The sequence below is a fragment of the Epinephelus lanceolatus genome, chromosome 17 (assembly GCF_041903045.1).
Source record: "Epinephelus lanceolatus isolate andai-2023 chromosome 17, ASM4190304v1, whole genome shotgun sequence".
NCBI lineage: Eukaryota > Metazoa > Chordata > Actinopteri > Perciformes > Serranidae > Epinephelus > Epinephelus lanceolatus.
In genome coordinates, this window is record NC_135750.1 from 37,226,611 (window position 1) to 37,249,574 (window position 22,964).

General features: G+C 40.5%; 1 protein-coding gene across 7 annotated transcripts in view; it reads left to right on the forward strand.

Annotated features, from left to right (window-relative positions):
• birc6 (baculoviral IAP repeat containing 6) overlaps window positions 1-22,964 on the forward strand; it is a 155,941-nt gene that overhangs the window by 56,631 nt on the left and 76,346 nt on the right. For all 7 annotated transcript variants that reach the window (XM_078176190.1, XM_078176192.1, XM_078176195.1 and 4 more), the window contains exons 54-59: window positions 1,721-2,582; window positions 2,841-2,984; window positions 7,100-7,229; window positions 9,856-9,987; window positions 13,121-13,282; window positions 13,414-13,587. In XM_078176190.1, the coding sequence (XP_078032316.1) occupies window positions 1,721-2,582; window positions 2,841-2,984; window positions 7,100-7,229; window positions 9,856-9,987; window positions 13,121-13,282; window positions 13,414-13,587 (1,604 nt within the window). The remainder of the gene's footprint in view (window positions 1-1,720; window positions 2,583-2,840; window positions 2,985-7,099; window positions 7,230-9,855; window positions 9,988-13,120; window positions 13,283-13,413; window positions 13,588-22,964) is intronic.

Here is a 22,964-nt window from a genome sequence, read left to right on the forward strand (position 1 = left end):
AATTAGTCAGTGTACACTCAATGCTTTGTCAGTTGAAAAAGAAGTGAAATTAGAGTCCCCCCTCTCAGACATGCACCCCGCTATGTAAATGCAATGGCAGTTTTACATGTTGTTCTCAAGTATCAATGGACATAATTTAGATAGGTCATGAAAATAAATAGCAATAACTTATTGTATACAGCATTGCTAAAACTACAGTTACAAAGTGCTACACACACAAGGACAAAATAGAGAGCACAAGAGCAATCAAATAGAAAAAAAGAAAATCACATTCAACAAATAACAATAAACATACAAACTCAAATAACATAAATAAACATAAAACAAGTAAAAATGCAGATAAAAATGAATAAAAGTACCCATAAAAAGAACAGATGAAATAGGAAACATAAAATAATTACGAGAAAGCTCCAGACAGTAGAAGTGAGTCTTGTGTGACGATTTAAAAAAATGAGCAGTGAATTTTTTTAGTCCACCTTCTTCAGGTAAGTTATCTCAAAGGGTTAGAGCGCAAACATCATGTCACCCCAGGTCTTCAGCCTTGAGTGGGGAACAGCTAACAAAGCCTTAGCACAGGACCTCAGGCTGTTAAGTAATGATTTAGAAGTGCAGCCATTTGGGTTGGTAGCAAGCCATGCAGGGCCTTGAAAGTCAAAGCTAAAATTTTAAAATCAATTCTAAAGTGGACGGGCAGCCAGTGAAGGGAAGCGCAAATAGGTTTGGTTTGCTTTAAAGTCTGACAGCTGTGTTTTGGACACCATAAAGCCATGTTATCATGTCTTGTAAACATGCCACTACAATAATCCAGAGGTGAAATGATAGAAGCATGAAGAACTCTTTGAGAATCATTAAAATTAATAATAGATCTAATTCTAGAGATACTTCTCAAATGGAAAAAAAACATGACTAAGCTAGCCTTTTAATGTGGGACTCGAGATTGTGGCTGTGATCTAAAATAAAACCCAGGTTTTAACAGTACAGAACGTTAAGCTAGAGTACCAAGAGAAGCCTAAACTTGGCCTTAAGTGTGTTCAGGGCATATAACTTAGATTTTAGTTTTAGAGGAGTTAAGCTAAGAAAAATTCTTGCCATCCAATCCTTAACTGCAGCTTGGCATAATTATGCAGGGACGATGACCAAGCTAATTACAGCCGAGTGTCGTCTGCGTAACATTGAAGTGAAATATCATGCTGTTTGATAATGTGACCCAAATGGATTAAATAACAATGATGATTTTACTACCTTTGTCCTCCATTAAGGTTCTGTAACACTTCTAACACAACTCAAGTCTGAATAGTATACCTTCAGATTGAAGTAAAAGTCACAGCAGCACAAGGATCAGTATGCACAAGGAGAGATTAAATGATTGTACTTAGATCAGCAGTTGTGTGGTAACATTCATTTTGTCTTGTTCTGGTACATTTAATAGTTTTAAGTATGTTAAAACACAGACACTTGGTAATACCGAGATCTTAATCCCCTATATTCAACCATATTCATGACATTTTTTATTTTTTTAATAATAGTATTTGTTGAATAATGTATGTGAATGGAATACTCCACTTATTGGAGTCTGCAGATGTTTAAGTTTTATATACCCTTCTTACTTACCATGCCTTTATAATTGTTTACCACATCAGCATTGATTTTGTAGCCCTTTGAGGACTAAATAAAAAATTTATGATTTGTGATGGATTCCATTTATTCTCCTTTCCTTCAGGTTGCTGTATAACTGGTCCATGTCGTTGCCGTGCAACATTGTGCTGAAGAAGGCTGTTGACAGCCTGCTGTGCTCCATGTGTCATATCCACCCCAGCTACTTCTCCCTGCTTATGTCCTGGATGGGGATTGTCCCCATGCCCAGTGCCAGTCACTCTCAAGCCCAGCACCACCGGCTCGCCATGACTGATGACGGCAAAAAGCAGCATGATGCAAACACCAATGCTGCAGGACTTACAGACGACTCCAAGCATGCGAGACCCCCCATCAATCTGTCTGAGTCCCAGTTAACAACGCTGGCAGCTGCCTCCCAGTCTCCAGGAGCCATAGAGCAACTGCTGGACTCAGGCTTACCTTCACTGTTGGTTCGCAGCCTGGCCCAGTTCTGTGTCGGCCTTCTGGCCAGTGCTGACCTCCCTCTGCCAGCTGCTCAGGCCGAGAGACGACATCACCATCACCACTACCACTCATCCTCCTCACACATTCGGCCACCTCTGGCTGCAGAGCTGGCTGCTCCGGTGCTGCGCTTCCTCACTGAAGTTGGCAACAGTCATGCCATGAAAGACTGGTTAGGAGGACCAGAGGTCAACCCACTGTGGACGGCACTGCTCTTCCTGCTGTGCCATTCCAGTGCTAGTGCTAGTGCTGGTGCCAGTGCAGGCTGTCAGCCTCTGGGCTCTGGATCTGCGGCAGGTCCCCCTCCATCCCAGCCTCAGGCTTCAGGGTCACGCTTCTCCCTGGCGTCTTCTGGGCAAGCAGGAGGGCTCACCACCCAGCAGAGAACTGCTCTGGAGAATGCCACTGTGGCCTTCTTTCTCCAGTGTATCTCCTGCCATCCAAACAACCAGCGGCTCATGGCTCAGGTCTGCTCTGCTATTCCACTCTGATGGGAAAATGGCAAATACTAAAGCTTTCACTTTCATTGGGGAATTAAGTTTGTACATCTCAGACACACATTTGCTAGTCAAAAGTTACTTTAAGCCATGTTTTTAAAATTTGAAATGTAATTACTGAAAGAAGTAGGAACCTTGTTAAGGTCTTGTTGCTATCAGTGACAAACTCTTTTCATTTGGATGTATTCATTAGACTCCATTGATTTAAATTTTATTTTCTGGCTGCAGGTTCTCTGCGAGCTTTTCCAGTCTGCACCTCAGCGAGGCAATGTGCCGATCTCTGGAAACATCTCAGGCTTTATTCGAAGGCTTTTCCTGCAGCTCATGCTGGAGGACGAGAAGGTCACCGTCTTCCTACAGTCTCCCTGTCCGGTGGGTAACTCTTTTTTCTTGAATATCTGCTCCCTTTCAGATAGGAGCTAGCTTGGCTGGATACTCCTAAGAGGCCTTTACATCAGGGACCCGGCCCCCGGATCTGAATACACTTGACCAGTAGTCCAGTTTGTTTGATTAGCCTGAACACTGTCTACTGTACCAGCTGCGACCGGTTCCACTTGAAAAGGTGGTCTTGAGTACAGTTCACATGTACTCAGGGACGGTTTGCATCGGGTCTAAAAAAAATTAGCTCTACCAAAACACAGATATGGACTGCTATTTAGAATGCAATGTGATAACTATTCAGCATTGACTGTCTCCTGTCTCCTTCAAGATTTGCGTATGTGTGCAGCACATGCCAATCGCATGCTCTGGACTGTATAGCCATTGGTGGTAAAGTAGAAAGGCAGGCAAGAGGATTGTTCTAGACATTGTTTCCAAAATATAAACAATAGTTGGCACAATGTGCAGGTCGACTCCATTGTATGGCTTGGGATTAGTGATTGGTGCACTTTTTCCATACTGTAGCAGCAACATAAACAAGTGTCGCCTAGATTATTATGCAAGTGCACTCAAGTATGAAACATTACAAATTGGAAAGCTGATTGTTGCATCAACTCAGAACTAGAATACGTTTTTGTTTTTGCAAAGTAGGTTTTCAAAAAAAATTGTCTTGGTGTTTGGCAGAGGTGTGGACTCGAGTCACATTAGCTGGATGCGAGTCAGACTTGAGTTACAAATTTCATGACTTCAGACTTGACTTGACCAAATCAAAAAGACATGAAACTCAACTTGGACACCAATGACTCATGACTTCACTTGGACTTGAGCCTTTTGACTAGGGATGCACGATACTGGCTTTTTTGCCAATATTTGATATGCCAATATATAACAACTACTTTGGCCGACAACCAATATCGATATATCTTCTTTTTTCACCAGCTAACTTATTCCTTTACATGTATTTCATTCATTGTGCAAAAAGAAAAAGCATATTAGCTGATACTGATGATGTGTCAGTGTTATTGTGCCTGCCTAGTTTTGACTTGAAAGTACTTGATACCTCCTGCCCAAGCCCAAGATAAAAAAAAAAAAGTTATTTAAGAAGTGTGCCAACCCATTTCCTTTCATGTCCTGAACAACTAACATTAATGTTACTTATTCCCAACAAGTCAACAGAGATCCACTTTGTTGGAACCAATCCAACAACATCCAATCAGGTTGCAGGAGAGAACTGTGAAGAACTAATGTTAGGTTACTGATCACCAGTTGGAAAAAATGACACATAAGTCAATTTCATTTGCGCACAAAAACTGCAGTTGGTCAATGTAAAAACAAATAACAGTATGCAAACTGTGTGTGTGGAAAATTACAGATAGAGATACAACAATTTCCAACAAACTTGTTTTGAAATATAATTTTTAAAAAGCATTTATGATTTTTCTGAATTTAACATATTATTACTTTGTTTTTAAAATGATATTACATTTGGTTTAGAATGCGTTACGACCAGGGGCGTCGTTTCAGCAAAAGCTAAGGTATGGCAATATGACATGACGTCACAGAGCTACTGATGATGGAGTTTCAAAAATATGAACTTACATAAAACTTCACTTTGGTCTTTGACCTGTCAGAAGTACATACTATGCTATTGAAAACTGTTTCAAAGGACATGAAGCTGTTTCTCACATTCATAATACCTCATGTCTGCATGTAATGCACGACTTGGTGAGAGCAGTGAAAACATCGGACTTATTTCGGCACATATTTCAGCACCACGGACAGTGAGCGGACGTTTAATTATCATTAGTCATGTGTTTAACTTCACAGAAAATAAAGAAAATAAATTAATTACAAGCTCATTTCTAGAAGATAACCAAGGAGTCTGGTGTATGAAACACAGCAAAAATTTGGTACAATACTGTATAGGCGAATTTATTGGAGTGTCTCCAGAGACCGAAAATACAAGCTTAACATGCCGACATGAAGAAAAAACCCCCACATACAATCAGACAGGCTTCAAGACATCATTTAGCCAGGCTGTCTACAGCAGCAGAGCAAAATGCTTTTACAACACACAGATAACTCACATAACTCATAACTCACGGAGGAGAGAAGTGGCAAACAATTTGATTCACTAACACTCGTATTCACTGATGAGCATATTATTGGCTTATTTAAGTGCAATACAATGAAACAACCAGCCAGTGTGCCTTGGACTATCTAACATATCGCATCTGATCACTTGCAACAAATATGAAGGACATTCACAAGTAAGATGACTACAGAACCTCTTTCTTTTTTTCCTCCCGATTCCAAGGTATGGCAGCTGCCATACCTCGCCATACCTAAATGACGCCTATGGTTATGACTTTTTTAGGACTTAGAATTTAACGTTTAGGACTTGAAACTTACTTGTGGCTTGCAAAACAATGACTTGGTCCCACCTCTGGTTGGTGCATACAAAAAATAGATTAAGAGGAAGTAAAAAAAAAATAAAATAAAGGCAAAGTACTGCAAATGTTAAGAAACATAAGAGATATTTAAGTAAAATCAACGTTCAAACTCCGTTGCAAAAAGCATTGATCAGGTCATGGCAGATCACAGTTTACAGGGACACAACATCCATGACTGACAAAGTAATATATGTTCCCAAAGATTCTCCACCATGTCATTAAAATGGCTGTAGCACCATTTGTACATGCTTGATGTAGAATTCAGCCGTGACCACAAGGGGACAGCACAGCAGTATGAAGCAGAAGCCTCCTTTCTAATCACTGTAATCCCCTCAGACTGATGCATGCCTGGTGTGGAGCATTAAGGTGTCCTCAGTGACCCCTTAATGCTCCATATTTTACACAGCTCAATGATTGGTTGTCAGGAAAGCTCTTTTAGGACTGTGTGTGTGTGCGGATATGTCTTGGGGCATGGTGTAGAAAAAATGGTTTTAATTACCCAAAGCAAGCCATTTTAACAACCTAGCTGTCTCATTGTTCTCAGTATTATAGACTGTTCTTTCTTATTGCTCACAAGCAGAGAAGGACTATGGTTGACAAGGTCGTTTGGTTAATCCTGACTAGGTGTTTGAGCAGCAGCTGCCCAGATTATCATGACATTTTCTATAAATGTTTTATGTATTAAGAGGATGACTTTTTCAATTTTGGTGACTCCCTGCTCTTTCCTTAGCACCACCACCAGTTAAGAGTTTTCACTTGTTCACAGTAAAAGTCAAAATCTGATCACATTGTCATGAAATGTAGTGTCAAGATAAACACTTTATGGTCCACATAGTTTTTTCTTCAGGAGAAAAGTGGTGGCAAGGAGCTGGGGAGTGCTTCATCCAGGTGCTTCATTAAAAAAAAAAATCCCAGCACTTTTTTTAATGACGTGCTCCACATGGATATGTTTCTATGACAACAATATCTTGACACTGACGTTGACTAGCATTAAAAAGAGGTTGACTACACAGTCAACATCAAGCTTGCAAAGTGAATGGTGATAAAAGCACAACACTCACCAGCATATCCAGTGTCCACCAGCCAATGTGCTCCCAAAAAAATGACCTTTCCTGTCTTTGCTGTGATAGTAGACAGTAGCCTAGCTAAATGAAGTGGCAGTGACACCACTGGCACTTTTCTGAAAAGTTCAGAGATTTTCAACTTAAGTGCTTGGAGCGGCCACACAAAAAAGGCGGAGTTCTCTGAAAAAAGACGTTGGGCGCAGCGCTTTTTCTCTAGGTGGCTGCATGCAGTGACATATGCTCTCTCCCCATTTGGGGAGACACAGGCCCTTAGTATTTAGCTGGTACAGTTAATAACAGCCTCCCAGAGCTGCTTGCATGTTTGTCTAAATGTCAGCTGAAGGTAGATGGAAAAGGAAAGGGAAAAAGAGAAGCTAACCAACATGATCTTTTCAGAGTTTCAGTCAAGATACTTATTAGCATAGACCTCTCTGAAAAAGTTTCATAAAAGGGGTCAATATTTGTCCATATATTGTCTGTAACAAGCCATAATACCCTAAGTAGATCTAACTGAAATTTCTTGGAGCCAAGCCCATCAATTTATTTTTATAACATGCTGATAAAAACATTTTGTCTCTTTTTTTGTTCTCAGTTATACAAAGGACGCATCAATGCCACCAGCCACATGATCCAGCATCCCATGTACGGAGCAGGCCACAAGTACCGCACCCTCCATCTGCCCATTTCCACCACGCTGGCTGAAGTCCTGGACCGGGTGTCTGGTATGTTTCAGTACAGTGAACTTAAACCTTTCATTGGATTAGTACATTGAGCAGTGTGGATATATAAACCTTACAGCCAACAGGAAAATCTGCTGCTAGTGTGTGAGTAAGTGCATGTCTTGTAAGAAGACAAGACAGTCATGTCATACTCACCAATCTTTTGTAACTGAAATGCTGTTGTCATTCACTGATTATTTTATAAAGATATCTCTTTCATTGTAATTTTATATGCAGCAGTGGAACTTTTTTGGCGTCATGCACCACTGAGCAACTTCCATAGGAATGAAGGGGCCCTGCCTCTAATGCTGTATCCAGTTCTCTTTATACATTCATGGTTGAACACCCGTCTCCCACCATGCTTACCTTAAGTAATATTAAAAATAATTCAATAAGAAATACACACACACACACACACACACACACATTGACAAAAACAAGGCTCAGAGCTTACTGTGCACACTGTTTCCATGGCAGCATTGTTCTTCATGTTTACATCCCCTACAGCAAGGACTAATAAAATTTATGGAAATGAGCTTTCTGGTTTTACCCCAAGAGAACACTTTTTGACTTCACTCTCAGATTGTCCACCAAAATGGTTCTTATATTCCCTTTCCATTAATATATAGATGCTTTTTGTGTGTTGCAAACATCTTGACATATAACTAAAAATTTCTCAAAATGAAGACTTACTGAGAAACCGCTGATTCTCACACAAAACACTATGTCTGCTCAGATCATGGTTTGGTGAACCATTGCCATTGGCCAGCAGTTCCTAACCTGGGGGTCTGGACCACCTCAAAGTGTTGCAAAAAGCATATCTAAGGAATCTTGAGAGAAATTACCAAGATGAGAAATTAAAAAAAATAAATGAATAAAAACAAGTCCATTTTCATACATTCCTCTAATTTTAACTTTTTGTGATGTGATATACTAGATAACTCAGGCCTAGGAATACCTGTTACCAATGCACTTTTTCTAAACCCATAGTCATGAGTAACTGTTGACCACAGGTTGCATGTAGGCTCACAAGTCAAAAAAAACAACTGGATACCACTGTCCTAAGCTGGGCTAACCCTCTTTCTCATTTCTTGTAAGTGGATGTTCTGATTATGTTCCCTTCCATTTGGCTACCTCTGCCCAGCAATAGCTGTGGCTGGGGTCATTATGTTTTTGGGTTGTCTGTCCTCCCCATTCTCGTGAACATGGTATCTCAAGAACACCTCGAGGAAATGTCTTTAAATTTGCCACAAACATCCACTTGGACTCAATGATAAACTGATTAGATTTTTCTGGTCAAAGGTCACTGGGTCCTTGTGTCCGTCTCATTCTTGTGAAAGCAATATCTCAAAAATGCCTTGAGGGAGTTTCCTCAATTTTGACACAGATATCCACTTGGACTCAAGAATCAACTGATTAGTTTATGTTTTCTCTAAACATTTGAAAATACTTAAAATAAAGAGTTATATAAAAAAATGAACTGATTAGAATTTTGTGGTCAAAGGTCAAGGCCATTGTGACCTCACAAAACATGTTTTGGCCAAAACTCAAAAATGTGTTCTCTAATTGTCATAAAATTCCACACAAATGTCGAGCAGCATTAAATAATGAAGTGATGACATTTTATATCCAATAGATCAAAGGTCATTTTCACTGGGACGTCATAATGTTCAACAAAATCACTTTTCTAGCCATTAGTCAACCTCATATTTCAGAACAGAGGGGAAGACATTTGGTTAGATACTGCATTGGTGATTCTAATCTTGAGTGTCCACCTTAAAACTGTGCTGATTGGTTAGATCTTTTATGCTACTGGGGGGAAGACGTGTGTGAAGCATCCGTGTTTTCACAGACATGGATTTAAACTGTAATTGCAACTTGAGTGGTTCATAACTGTGGAGCAGTAACTCAAGTTTTCTCTGCCATGAGGCACAGAGGACATGTCCCAGCTTGATCAAAGTATATTTTGCTCCTCTGCTTTGCTTTTTGTGGCAGATCATAAACAACAAAGTTTTGCAATGCCACCGCAATCCTGTTTCTTAAGCATTTGACTGTTTTATTCACCAGCGTCTCAATGATGGACAGCTTTGAGTTTAACTTGCTTTATAAAGGCAATCAAGGACAGTGGGGCCACATTTGATTTCATTATGTGTTTCTACAACCTAGTATATTTGCAGCCTTCACTCTAACCTAATTCTAATCAAGGCATGAATGATTAGGAACTACTTTTTAAACCATTACAGCTGCAGTTTTAATTGTAGTGTAAATTAGTAGCAGACTGTAGCCCAAGCTTCAACTCTGTGCTTCAGCCATGTGACCTTGTGGTTTAATTCTCTGGCCTTCAGTGCAGCACCGTTGCTGTGAGCTGCAGTATTACCGTTAGCTTTTAGCCAGCTATGTACTGTACATGATGAATGGCTCACCTCTTGGGACCTTGAGAGACATACATACACACACACACACACACACACACACACACACACACACACACACCTCTTCACAGATTCTTATTGAAAATATGAACTGTTTTAAGCTCATGTACTTATTTTTACATTAAACAAATAAATGACAAAAAATATATGTGATACTACTCATCTGATTTGATGCTGTCCTCCATTCACCCAAACAGACACACCCAGCATTACAGCCAAGCTGATCAATGAGCAGAAGGAGGACAAGGAAAAGAAGAATCATGAGGAGAAGGAAAAGATGAAAGCAGACAGCGGCTTCCAGGACAACTACAGTGTTGTTGTGGCCTCAGGTACTTGGATCTGTTCCATACACACCCCTTGTCCAATGGGAACCCAGCCATCAGCTATTTAGCCAACCTCTGCTGGTCACTGTGTGTTATCCCACTGACTACATGCCAAACAGATTTAAAAGGGAATTGCAGAGATTTTTACACACAAATAGGGAGCACTGAAATTCCAGAAGAAAAAAAAACGCAAAGGCCCCGATCACACAGAAAACATTTTTCAGGTTGCAAAACGCAAGGCGCACTGCACTGCCTTTAAAAAATTTTTCACTCCACTAGTAAAAAAAAACGGTTGCTGTGCCATTTTGTTGTTGCCATGCAACCACCCGTCACCTCTTTACCCTTACCTTTCCGTGATTGAATGTACTGTTCATTGATGTATTTATTTATTTTATTTATTTCAAAGTAGTTAGTAGGTAGTTACTAGAATGGACAGGCAGAAGGTAGTTGCTCTAGCTCTGGATGAGGGTGAGATGCTGTCTGCAAAGAGTTTGTTGGGCACAGGGAAACGGAGATCTGTGTGGGTACATGAGACCCTAAGAAAGAGGGTGGATCACAGGGAGTCCCACGAGTTGGCTCAGGAGTTTCGCCTCCATGATGGCCGTATCCAGTAGGGGTGGGTGATATGGCCCCAAAGGTTTACATTATCATCGGTGTAATCACGTGACAATACCCACTCTCATCTGTGCATGGCGAGAGAGGAGAGGGAGAGACGCTGTGCTGCTGCCAGCGGAGCCGCTGACTGAGTTGCCCTTTGCCGGGAGAGTAACTCACGGTAACTTGCTTTAAGAGTCTGAGAAGTCCGAGGCTGTTCATAAAACATTCAAGATGCCACAGTTTATTCCACACTACTGAAGCTGCTTGTCATTTTGGAGCCACCATGGGGTCTATAATAATTTTGCTTTCAGCCATGCTTTTTGTTGCCATGGGTAACAGTTTGCCATGACAGGGTTTCCGCGGGTCATTAAAAAGCATTAAAAGTCATTAAATAGATTTTGCGAAAATTAAGGCCTTAAATGGCATTAAAAAGCATTAAATTCGATGTCCAGAGGCATTAAAAAATTAATACACTTGATGGAAAAAAACATTGTTAGTCACGATTTATTTTGATTATTTAAACATTTAATAATTTTGATCGGAAGTATAATGTGATGATTGACAGGCGGAACCCTTTAATTGGCTATTGTTTACGGCCGGTGCACGAAGTCACAACACCGGATGCATGGAATGCAACGTGCTGTGAGCGTGCTCATGCTGTGGCGAAAGAGCGGAGGGAATATTAGCAAATGTCGGAAAAATGGGAAAATGCAAGTTTCAGCAGAAGTGGTTGGATGAGGAACTATTCAGAACCTGGTTAAAGCCTGCCGACGGTAAACCCGGAGACGCATTTTGCAGCGTGTGCAAAAAAGATCTTCAAACTTTGCACAATGGGCGTCAATGCGGTGAAATCACACATGCTGTCAGATAGTCACAAGTCAGCGATTAAAGGCAGGCAGCAGCCGAATTTCTTTGCCGTGACGAGCAACGCAACTTCTGCTGTCGCCACCACAACTGCAGCTGCTGCTGCTACCACCACCACCACACCTACCGCTACAGTGACCGCCTCCAGCCTTTTCAGGTTAGAGTTAGTTTTTCACATCATTCTTCAGGCTGGTTTTGTTAATTTTGAAATGTGCAAATAAATTCTGAGACTGTAAACCGTCTTGTGAGCCATTTCTAATTCACTATAGAGTGACAGTTAATGTAAATTTAGATTTTCATTGTCAAATGCTTACAATTTTGTCTATATATATATATATATATATATATATATATATATATATATATATATATATAATAAACTGTATCTGCAGTTGGACATGGGCATTAAATTTGTTTAAAGTGGCGTTAAAAAGGGAATTAAAAAGCATTAAATTAGATTTGCTGATACCTGCAGAAACCCTGCATGAATATGTCAACAGGCAGAAATATTGCCAGTATCACAATATGAATTTTTCATATAATATTTTAAAAAAAAACATACCGGTATTATGGTGAATGAGATGATATGGCACACCCCTAGTTTCCAGGCATATTTTAGGATGACTCGGGCAGTTTATTGCTGCTGTTTATTTTTGGACCTAGCATAACAAAATTGAGTGCTAACTACAGGGAATCCAAGCGTATGAGCACCACAAGTTTCTCCTACACTATTTACCAACTGTAAACTTGTGGTCGTGACCACCACAGAAGGCCCGCCTCTCAAATCTCAATTGGACAGTGGGGAAAAAGCAGGGAAGATGTGGGTCACATTTCTGCTCAGAGTTGAAGTCTATTCAACTCGAGGAGTTCAGAGCACTCCGGCCAAATCTCCTAGAGCACAGAAACGTGAGGTGCATTGCAATGCAAAAACAGCAAGCAAAAAGCTTCATTTAATCTTCAAACTTCAAGCTTCAAGATTCAAACAATTACAGAAAGCCGTCTCCAGCTGCTAAAACACTTTCTGTGTGATTGGGGCTTAAGAGTGCCATTTGATGCAAACGAAAATAAGCTTTTCACTTGTCATTGATGAAAGAAAATATCAGTGTTTTATGAGTGTCTGAAATCTCAATTCATTGCTTTATAGAGTTAACTGTTGAGTATTTGTACATAGGGAGTAGTGAACAAGTGATTCCGGAAACAACAATTAACTTCAGCCACATGCCAAAAGGTTGATTAAACACTAGCAATAACAAAATTGGGGAATCATCATTTTCGCAGCCCAGTTAATCAGGATGCCAGTTGGTACATAGTAAGGGATCCTCTTTATTGAGTTGAAATCTTCTAGTCTAAAATGTGCTTAAGTTTTGCAGGTAGGCCTGTCAAGGTAAGTCCCTTTATTGAACGAAGAAGAAATAATAGTGATGAACTATATTATTGTCATTTTGAAAAGCTTCACACCTAATTCTTAATATGCATTCCTATTGGGTACCTGAAGCACACATTTTAAACTTAAAAATAAACTTGGACTTACAGCTGTTCCACTGGCACAATAAATAACCTGTTGGTAGCTTTCAGTGTACAAGTATGTCTTTTGATCAAAATATTAACCTGTATTTCTGTCGATTAAAACAAGACTAACAGGCAGGTGATGTTTCCTCGTTGTCGTGTTTGTCATTAGGCTTGAAGTCCCAGTCCAAGCGAGCTCTTTCAACCCCTCCTCGACCTCCATCGAGGAGGGGTCGCGTGATGAGTGACAAGTTGACTGCTTCATCTGGTGTGGACCCTTCAGCCAAAACCATCAGTGTGCCTGTCTTCCACCTCTACCACAAGCTGCTTCCAGGTACTGTATTTACAGATGCAAGGTTAACATGCTGACTCACATCTGTCAGCAGGACATCAAGGTGTTTGAGTCAAATACTCAAACTAAGTCATTTAAGTGAATTTTAGCATTTTCCCCATCCTCCCCTCCAGGTCAGCCCCTTCCACCCGAGATGACCCTGGCCCAGCTACTGACGCTCTTGTACGACCGCAAGCTGCCACAGGGCTACCAGTCTATCAACTTGACTGTCAAACTTGGCTCCAAAGTCATCTCTGACCCTGGCCTTTCCAAGACAGACTCCTTCAAGAGGCTACGCACTGAGAAAGGTACCAAAAAAAAAAAATCCTCCAGTACTTGTTCTTCTGTTCAAATACTATTCCAGTCACCAAAAGTTTTATTATTCTTTGATTCTAAACCAGTGGTTCTGAGCCTTTTATGGGCCAGTACCCACCTCTCTTTTATCCAGATCCCTAACTTCCCTGGAAATTAATGTTATTATTGTTTTATATTATTGCCCTTAAAAAGTACCATGATATTTCAGGGTATTTTTGTGATAACGATATTCTTGATGATATGACAAATAAGTAAAAAAGAAACAAATTTGCTTTCAGCCATGCTTGTTGTTAGGGATGCACCGAATATTCGGTAACCGAATATATATTCGGCCAAATATTGCAAAAAACCACACATTCGGTATTCGGTGGAATAAGTTAAAAGCAAGGCCGAATAATAGAAGCGTGTTTTGATAACACAATCAAACGCCGTGCCGTGACGGGCGGAATAAAATGTCGGCAGTGTGGTGATCCGTCCATCACCGCATTTGCGACTAAAAATAGTTTTGAGCGAGCAAAACAGGCTTAAATCATTCAGCACGCTGTGCGAGCAGCCTACAGATTTCAACCAGCAGCAGAAACGAAAGGCGAATCCCACTGATTGTGGGTTGAACGGGGGTCACAGACACAGACAGTAATGTATTCCTGTCAAATACGGCGGCCATCGGCTTACCGGCGGCGGAGAAGTCGGTTCCAATAATATCCTCTTCTTGGCATCATGGCTATCCAGAAGTACCTGAACGGCCGAGCCAGCCGAACACAGGTATGTGACGTGTCAGAGGAGAAACGAGCCGTTCACATTAAGGATAGACCGATACATTGGCCGGCTGATATATCGGGCCGATATTTGAGTTTTTTTACTTGTATCGGCATCGGCCGATACGCGCGTGGGTTCGCAGATTTATTTTTCCCTGGCATGATTTACAGACAGGCATCCACGGGCAGCTCTGTGTTGCCGGAAAACCCTGCAGCGCACATGCAGCGAATCCTACTGTGTACAGTAGTTGTTGTTTTATTTATGCTTCAGCTTAAATATTTGTTTATTTTATAAAGACATTACTGGAAGATTTAAGAGCACTGAACTCTTTTTTTTTATTTGAATGCATAATAATAATAATAATAATAATAATACTCTACCTGTTCTACCTCAACTTTCCATCTTGTTTTAGTATTTTTTACTGTTCAAGAAAAGTTTATTATTTTAAACTTGAGACCTGTAATATCTGTTATCATTGTGTCATTTTTTTGATGTAAATTGAGGGAGCAAAAGCAGTATCGGCCCCAAATATCGACTCAAGAAAATCGGCAGTCCATAATCGGTCATCGGCTAAGGGTGATGGAAAAAAATCGGTATCGGCATCGGCCCTAAAAAATCCATATCGGTCTATCCCTAGTTCACATTACTCTTTCTGGCAGTAGCGGCCCACAAACCTCATCGCACTTTAGGGACTGTTCGTTACTTATGAAGGGACTTGTCAGGGGAGAAGGGTGGCTGGTTGATTCATTTATTTTATTTTGATCCCCCCTATGTTCATCACTCATTGATGCTGTTTTTGAAGTATGAATAAGTTAATAAGTAATTTATTCCATTGAAATATCATTGATGTATTATAGAAAAGTGATTTATCTTTTTGACAAAAGGCACATCTGCCTCATTTTCGCTGTGGTATTGTGATACTACTCAGAACCATGATATTTTCATTGGTATCACAAGGTGGGTCCCAATTTTGGTACCGTGACAACACTAATCTGGAGGGGGTTCATCTGCAAAAACTAATGAAAAACTAAACAATGATATTCGGTATTCGGCCAAGCGCTTAATAATATTCGGCTTCGGCCACAAATTTTCATTTCGGTGAATCCCTACTTGTTGTTGCCGTGGGTAACAGTATGACATGAATATGTCAACAAGTTGAAATAGTGCAGGTATCACGATATTAAATTTCAATATCATATTAAAAATTAAACTGGTATTATTGTGAACAATATGATGTGCGCCCCCCCCCCCCCCCCCCCGATTTTATAATCACGTTTCTCCATCCATACCTTGAGGAGTTCAAGGCACCCATTTGAAAATGGCCATGTCAGTTGTTCCCTTGCCAAAATGTAACCTGTCTTTGGAGCATTATTTTTGGATAGTACCTTCATGCTAGCTTAAAAAATGAGTGTCACAGCCTCTTTGAAACAATAATGTTGGGGTTCCACTGTGTTTAAGTCCATTGGAAATTCTTTGCCCTAGTCCAGTGTAAAACCATCTGAATGGAAGAAAATGGTATGAAGGGATGAATTTTTTTGAACTGAAAATATTGTCAATAGAAAAGGGGGTTAAAACGTACACTGCAGGTACATTGTAAAAGGGTTGTGCGGCAGTAGAAATCCAGTCCAGTGGTTATTACTCTCCTCCTGCATCAAGTTTTAATGGAGTTATGCTTTGGTCAGGGCTCAGTTCACTTTACCTGGGCTATTTCTTGGGCTGCTTTGAAAGAAAAGCTTTGAAGTCTAAAAGATTGTCGAGTGGTTTTTAGCACAATCTGTTCAATCACAGTCACTCTTCTTTTTAGCTTTGCAGCCCTCAGAGAATTAAAGCTTTTTGATCCTTAGATGTTGCTTTCCTACAATATTCATGGGAGTTTTAGATATTAATGTGTATTTCTTGCATGTATAATGGCATATAGGAGGATTGTGTTATACAAGGGTTGCTGTGCTGAGTATTTTGACTCGATGAAGTATGTTTATGGTGTAATTTGTAGCCATTTACTCTGACTTAAAGTCGCTTAGTCTCTTATCCAGTGAGACAGAGACTAAAAAGAACACTTGCTGATGTACATGGGGTGAGGACAGGTTGTTGCTGGAATCAAACTGCTGACCCTCCTTTGGCCAGAGGGCAACACTCCTGGTCCATAGATGTCGTGACTTTAGGGCTGGTTATATTTAGCTATCTGATTCTGCAGGCTCAAGGGTCAGTACTAGGTCAGATTCATTTTTTACATCAATGTCTTGTTTTGATGATCTCAGCACTGGTGAATCTGCAGATCTGCACAGATAACTTTTGTCTATCAACCATGTCCTGTCTGCTATTCATAGTTTCCATTTTAAAACTGTAGTCCCATTTGTTTGGATGAGTTTTAGGATGGATGGTCGGGTAAGTCAGTATCATAGATGTCGTACTCAAAGGACAAACTTGAATGCATCATCAGCTTGTTTTGTTTTTTGTTTTACCTCAGGTGGAACTGATGATAATAATTATGTCCATGCTGTACTTTATTATAATGTCCCAGTTAGCCATAACAGTCAGCAAGCAGCCAAGAGAAACCTTGCAGTCACTTTCAGTTGTTTTCTTTTTTTTTCTTATTTGGTCATATTACCACAAGACTTATTTTGAAGCTATGGTCCATAACTTTTCTGTGACTGGACCAACATAACAGACATATACAAGTTTTTAGTATGTATTGTCTGATTATTCAACCAGTGGACATTTTATATAAATGTAATCTATATCTCTACTGTTAAAGGGGAACTCCAGCTATATTTAGAGTTGTTTGGGAGGACTACTACATATGTGAAAAAGCCTTTAGTGTCTTCAGCTCTTGCTGAATGAAGTCTGATTGATGTCCTCAAGAGGTCACCTGAATCAGTGTCAGCTGGGGCTGAAGACTTTGTAAATGGAAAATATTTGGTGGTGTGGAATTATAATTTTTTTGCAGCCTGTTGTTCCACTTCTGGAGGCTACATTAGTCACCACTAGCATAGCACACCTGAATCTCTGATCCAACCAGAGATGTATAATAATACCCAGATACCAGATCTGAAGATGGCACCTTGTCATTCCAATGGAGTTGCCTGTTTAGCACAAACACCAGAAAAAGCTTTAAACTTCTGGCTTTTCTTCTGTGGCATGTGGCCCGCTGAGTGTGCGCAGTAGTGTTTCTGCCACTGGCCCCGCCCAGGAGTTCCCACTTAGCTCATAGACTTTACATTGTGATCACGGATTTTTAAATAATTTCTCAGCTCCAGGAAAGTTTTACAAATATATACCCCCTCCAGATCAGAAACGAGCCAGTCAATCATAACTGACCTTGGTTGCAGTTTGAGGTGTTCTGTCAACAGTTTTACAGTCATTTACAGTCATCTTTGTTTGAACTGCTGATCAAACAAAAATAATACACAGAGGACATTCATTGTCAGATTTATCACAATGGATTTATTTTATAAACATGAGAAATATTTTCAAATTAAGTGTAAGTCACGCAACACAACTGCTTCTATGATTTCAGCAGATTTGTTGTTCACAATGTAGCATTATCAGGGAAAATAACAGGATGCATCCTCATGACGCCCGAATGGTTAATTTACAGCGTCCTTGCAGTTTTAATATGTCAGGGATGCAGGATGTGTACCTAGCAACATTAATGCTGATTATTTCTGTGGCTACAGAGAGTTTACAGCCCTCCATGAAGGAAGAAGACATTTAGGTGTAGTATTAAAGCTTTCAGAACTCAAAATATTTTTTTCCTTGTACTCTCACTGGTGCATGTTACTTTTTAAATTTCATACACCATATTTTTTTTAGTGCACCTTTTTTTGTTCATTGGACATGTGGTGTGATAACGTGAAAAGTGTCAGTTGAGTCTCACGGTCGATGCGTAGGATTTGGTGGCCCTGCACAACATAGTTTCTGTACAAAGTTACATGCGTGGTGCATGAGCTGAGCATTACGTACACCCCTCGAATTTTACATGCTCTACTCTGCATATGCACATGGTATTTTGATCCCTGACTGCAAGATGCAGCCTGGTAACCTGATGTTGTTCCTAAACCTTGCCTGGCCCTAAATGAGCAGGTGCAGATTTACCGCTTCTCTTCCAAAGAACGTAAATAAACTACCGCATTCTTAAATGTGCCCACTGCCTAGACACTGATCACTTGATGTGGGCAGTAATTATATTCATTTAACTAATGTGTCCTTCTTCTCTGTGGCTGCTGAATTCAGATAGCCTCATTACATGAGCTAACAAATAGCCCAGATTACTGGCCCAGTGGAGTCTCTCGCTGATCCAGACTGTACATCAGAGATTTTATTTTCGAGTGAATTTACTGTTGGCTTATTTTGCTTTGTAAAGCTGTTCCAGTTGTTTTGCCTCTGAAAAAATTACCCTGACTACTGTCTGCCTTAATGCACTCACATCCTGTTTGCCGTATGCTACACTTAACTACATGGCCATTCACCGAGAAATGGGCCCAAAACCTTTGAGATTCATCTCTCTTTCCCTGAAAACCTTTTTACAGCAGATGAAAGAAACAAAATGGCAGTGACCCCTGATAAAAGTGGTGAGACTTTTTCTTTAAATTCACTGCTTTCAGCAGGTGGAAACGTAGACTCCATTTGCTTCTGTCCCCTGTGTACACACATCGGTACACATATCCACATGTACCTTTCACAGAACCAGTTTCTTGAGGCATTAGTATGCTTAAAATAGGGTTGGGTTAACATCTGAACACATACCAGTACCTGGAATTTGGCACTGCTACTCCATTGTACCTTTTTTCTGTACTTTCCTTCTCTGCAATAACAAAAACTTGATTTTTGAAGAAGCTGTTGGGGTGACGCAGACTGTAAAGCAATTCTGCTCCACTACTCTTTTCAGATCACACGCAAAGCTAATCTTCTGTCTCTGCTTGTGTGTGTGTCTTTGTCTCCTCGTCTAGTAGAGGTACTAGGCTATTACTAAAATAATGTGGAAAACAAAATAGACCAGATGCAGACTGGTGCTGCAGTGATAGTTTTGGCTTTCTGGAAAATTTCCTGTTTTTGGGGTGTTCTCGACTTCTTACCCAAGTTAAACCCAGCAATTCCAAAGAACTCCACCCAGTTGCACCTTTAGGTACCAAAATTTGGCATTGGTGGATTAACTCATATCGCAGCGGTGCCTGGACAGTGTGATGTGTGTGGTTGTGCTGCTGCTGTGGTCCTGCCAGATGCCTCCTGCTGCTGCCATCATTAGTCATTAGTCATACTTCTACTGTTATTATACACATATGACTATTGTCACACATGTATACTGCCAGATATTAATACATACTTTCAACATATTGTACCACAGTAGCCAGAACTATAACTATAATATTATTACTTTCAATAATGTTGTTGTAAGCTACTGTCATTACCTGCATATCTCTCTCTCTCTCTCTCTCTCTCTCTCTCTCTCTCTTTCTCTCTCTCTCTCTGTCTCATTGTGTCATATGGATTACTGATAATTTATTATGCTGATCTGTTCTGTACGACATCTATTGCACGTCTGTCCGTCCTGGAAGAGGGATCCCTCCTCAGTTGCTCTTCCTGAAGTTTCTACCGTTTTTTTTCCCCCGTTAAAGGTTTTTTTTGGGGGGAGTTTTTCCTTATCCGCTGTGAGGGTCATAAGGACAGAGGGATGTAGTATGCTGTAAAGCCCTGTGAGGCAAATTGTGATTTGTGATATTGGGCTTTATAAATAAAATTGATTGATTGATGTGAACCGGTACTCTGTAGTACCGATGTAATTTGGTCAGTTCCCTTAACAGTACCAAGTTTGGTAGTCAAACAAAGTGCTTGTCAGTGTTTGAAATGCTTTTGCCCCTAAATCTTGCAGAAGTAGGAATTGACAGGCTGCATCGAACAATTTTGTTAACTCTGAAATCGAAAATCCATCAAGCATGCTGACCTGATCCAGCCATCTGCCAGGTGTGTGCAGGTGTAAAAGTAGGCAGGTTTTGAATTTGTCTCTCTGTGCTCTGAACAGCTGAGTGCAAGACTTTGAATAACTTTGAGGAGAGACTGTCAGAGAGCGTGCACTGTTATACCCATTTGTGCAATTCATTGTGTCTTACCCTTCTCCATGACAGCAGACATTTCACCCATTCAGAACAGGTACAAACACTTCTGCTTCTACAAGCAGTCAGACAGCACATCGTAAGAACTAGTTGTGATTGCATTTACCCTGGCCTTAAATGCAGAAAGTGTTAAATTTCAGTTGAAACTTAATAGGTAGAAACTTGTGAGTCCAATGTTATAGGAGTGCAATGCTAAATCAGTGGAGCATTCTGTCAAAAGGAAGTTGTTGTCGTCTCTGTGGAACCTTTTTATGTTAATTTCTGAGCAGTTCCTTGCAAAGAGATAAATTGTTCAGTCGTTTGCCTCCCTGGTTTGCTTGCATTTAAAAGAGAAAAATCATATGGTAGAAGTACTGTTTAATTATTCCTCAGGCAAGCTGTCAAATTAACAGCTCGCCTTCGCCTTCCTGAAAATGGGCTCTAATCCTGTTTTGGAAGTTAACACTAATCTCTGTTGGAAACCCTTTGATTTACAATCCCAATGACTTTTAAAATTCATGGCCAAGAGAAAGTCAAATCAGTTATATTTATATAACCCAATATCACAAATTTGCCTCAGGGGACTTAGACTTAGATCTTTACATCATACAACATCCTCTGTTCTCAGACCCTTGATTCAGCCAAGTAAAAACTCCCCCCAAAAAACCTTAAATGAAAGAAACCTCAGGTAGAGCAACAGAGAAGGAACCCCTCTCTCAGGACAGATGGTGACACATGGAATAAATGTTGTGTCTACAGAATAAACCAACATAATAAAATTACAGTATGAACCCTGATTATGACAAAATGATATGTAGATTGTATGCATGTATGAAGAATAGATCCAGGAGGACACTGAGCAACTTGAGATGTTGCCAGACATCCACAAACAAACATAGGCAAAACTCAAGCACTCAAAAATTCACACGGAGAGAACACATACACACAGAGGAAGAACGAGACAGGAGGAGAGGCTCCAAACATCTGGAAAGAGGCACTGACAGCCAGGGGAGATAGAGAGAGGTCCCAGGATGGCTGACGGTTCAGCTCAGAGTGGGGGAGGAAACAAAAGCCCTGAGAGAGATGTGGAAAGCAATGAATCATTCGCCTGATTTTCTCCTGTGTAAAAGATGATGAGTGGCTTTTTGGAGACGACTTATCAATTCACCTGAGCTGTATAATGATAAGACAGCAAGGCTGTGCCATTACAACAGAATGGTGGTGGGTTAACACAAATGGAGGTGGGGTGTGTGTTTTGCCTTTCACCCTTTGTTTCATTTTGACCGTCTGACTTTGTCTTCAGTGTCATGTTGTAAGTGTAAACAAGGGCATTAGGACGGTGTTTCATTTTCTCCTTTTTGATCAGCACATATCCATCGTCCAAGGGCAGCATACCCTCAACTGCAGACATTAAAGCCTGTTGATCAACAGTGGGAATTTAATTTCACTGTTTGGGTTTCCTGTTTGTTCATTTATAACATAATTAACTGTTACAGCAGTACTTTTGGCAGCACCTTTGGTGTCTCCTTCAGGAATTGCTCCATGGAAATGTACACACTGGACGGCACTAACGCGTCCGCTGTGTCCAGGGCGTTATGTAGTTATGCCTGTAGACTCGGTGACACAAAATTAAAATTGTAATGAAGTGATTATGGTAGGCTATTGAAAAATGTGTTCGGTTATGCACTGTTGTGTTATTTTAACTTATAAACACGGTATTTTCTCCTCACGTTCCTCACTCAATGCGTGCTGTTATTTTGTTTTGAAAATTGGCCGGATTCTCTCGTCTTTTCTGTGTCCGACTTCCTGTTTGGTACGATCCGCTCTATCCAGCTTGACAGAAGCGCTCGCGGCTCCCGTGAAAAATAGACCAGATGCCGAACTGAAGCGCTGCTTCCGCAGGCGCTCCGCTCTGCTCAGCGGCCTGCGTGGACAGTCAGATAGGTTAACATGGGCGCTGCTGGGTGCTGTGCTTCGGTTCTGCGTCCGGTGTGTCCAGGGCGTTATGTCAACAACGCTACATCAGAGCGTCAGATGAATGACCTTTTCTCTGCAGTGTGAAAACGGCAGCCACTTAAACCGCTGACGGTGCACTCCGCCGCCAAGTGGGCGGGGTTGGTAATTGCAACCGGTCAAAATGACTGACGGCCTTCAGATTTTCCGGTCATTGTTGTAAAAAAACGGTCAGTGACCGAGAATATCTGGTTAACGCGACCCCTGATGTTCATTGTCTCCCCCAAATTACTACTATATATGAGGGGTGGGAAATTATCACAATACTCAGGTCATGATACAATATTATTGTGATTTTAAACATTACGTGATATACTGAGTATTGTGATAAAATATATTGCAATATATTGTGATTTATTACCTTTGTTTAACTGTAAATTATGTCCCCAAAGGAAAACTTTGTCAACATCTGTTTTATCTAATAAGATCTCACTTCAGTGATTTTACTTGCAGCAAAATGTATGTAGTGGACTGAAAAAGCAAGTGATTTTGATCTGATTTTTTTTTTTTTT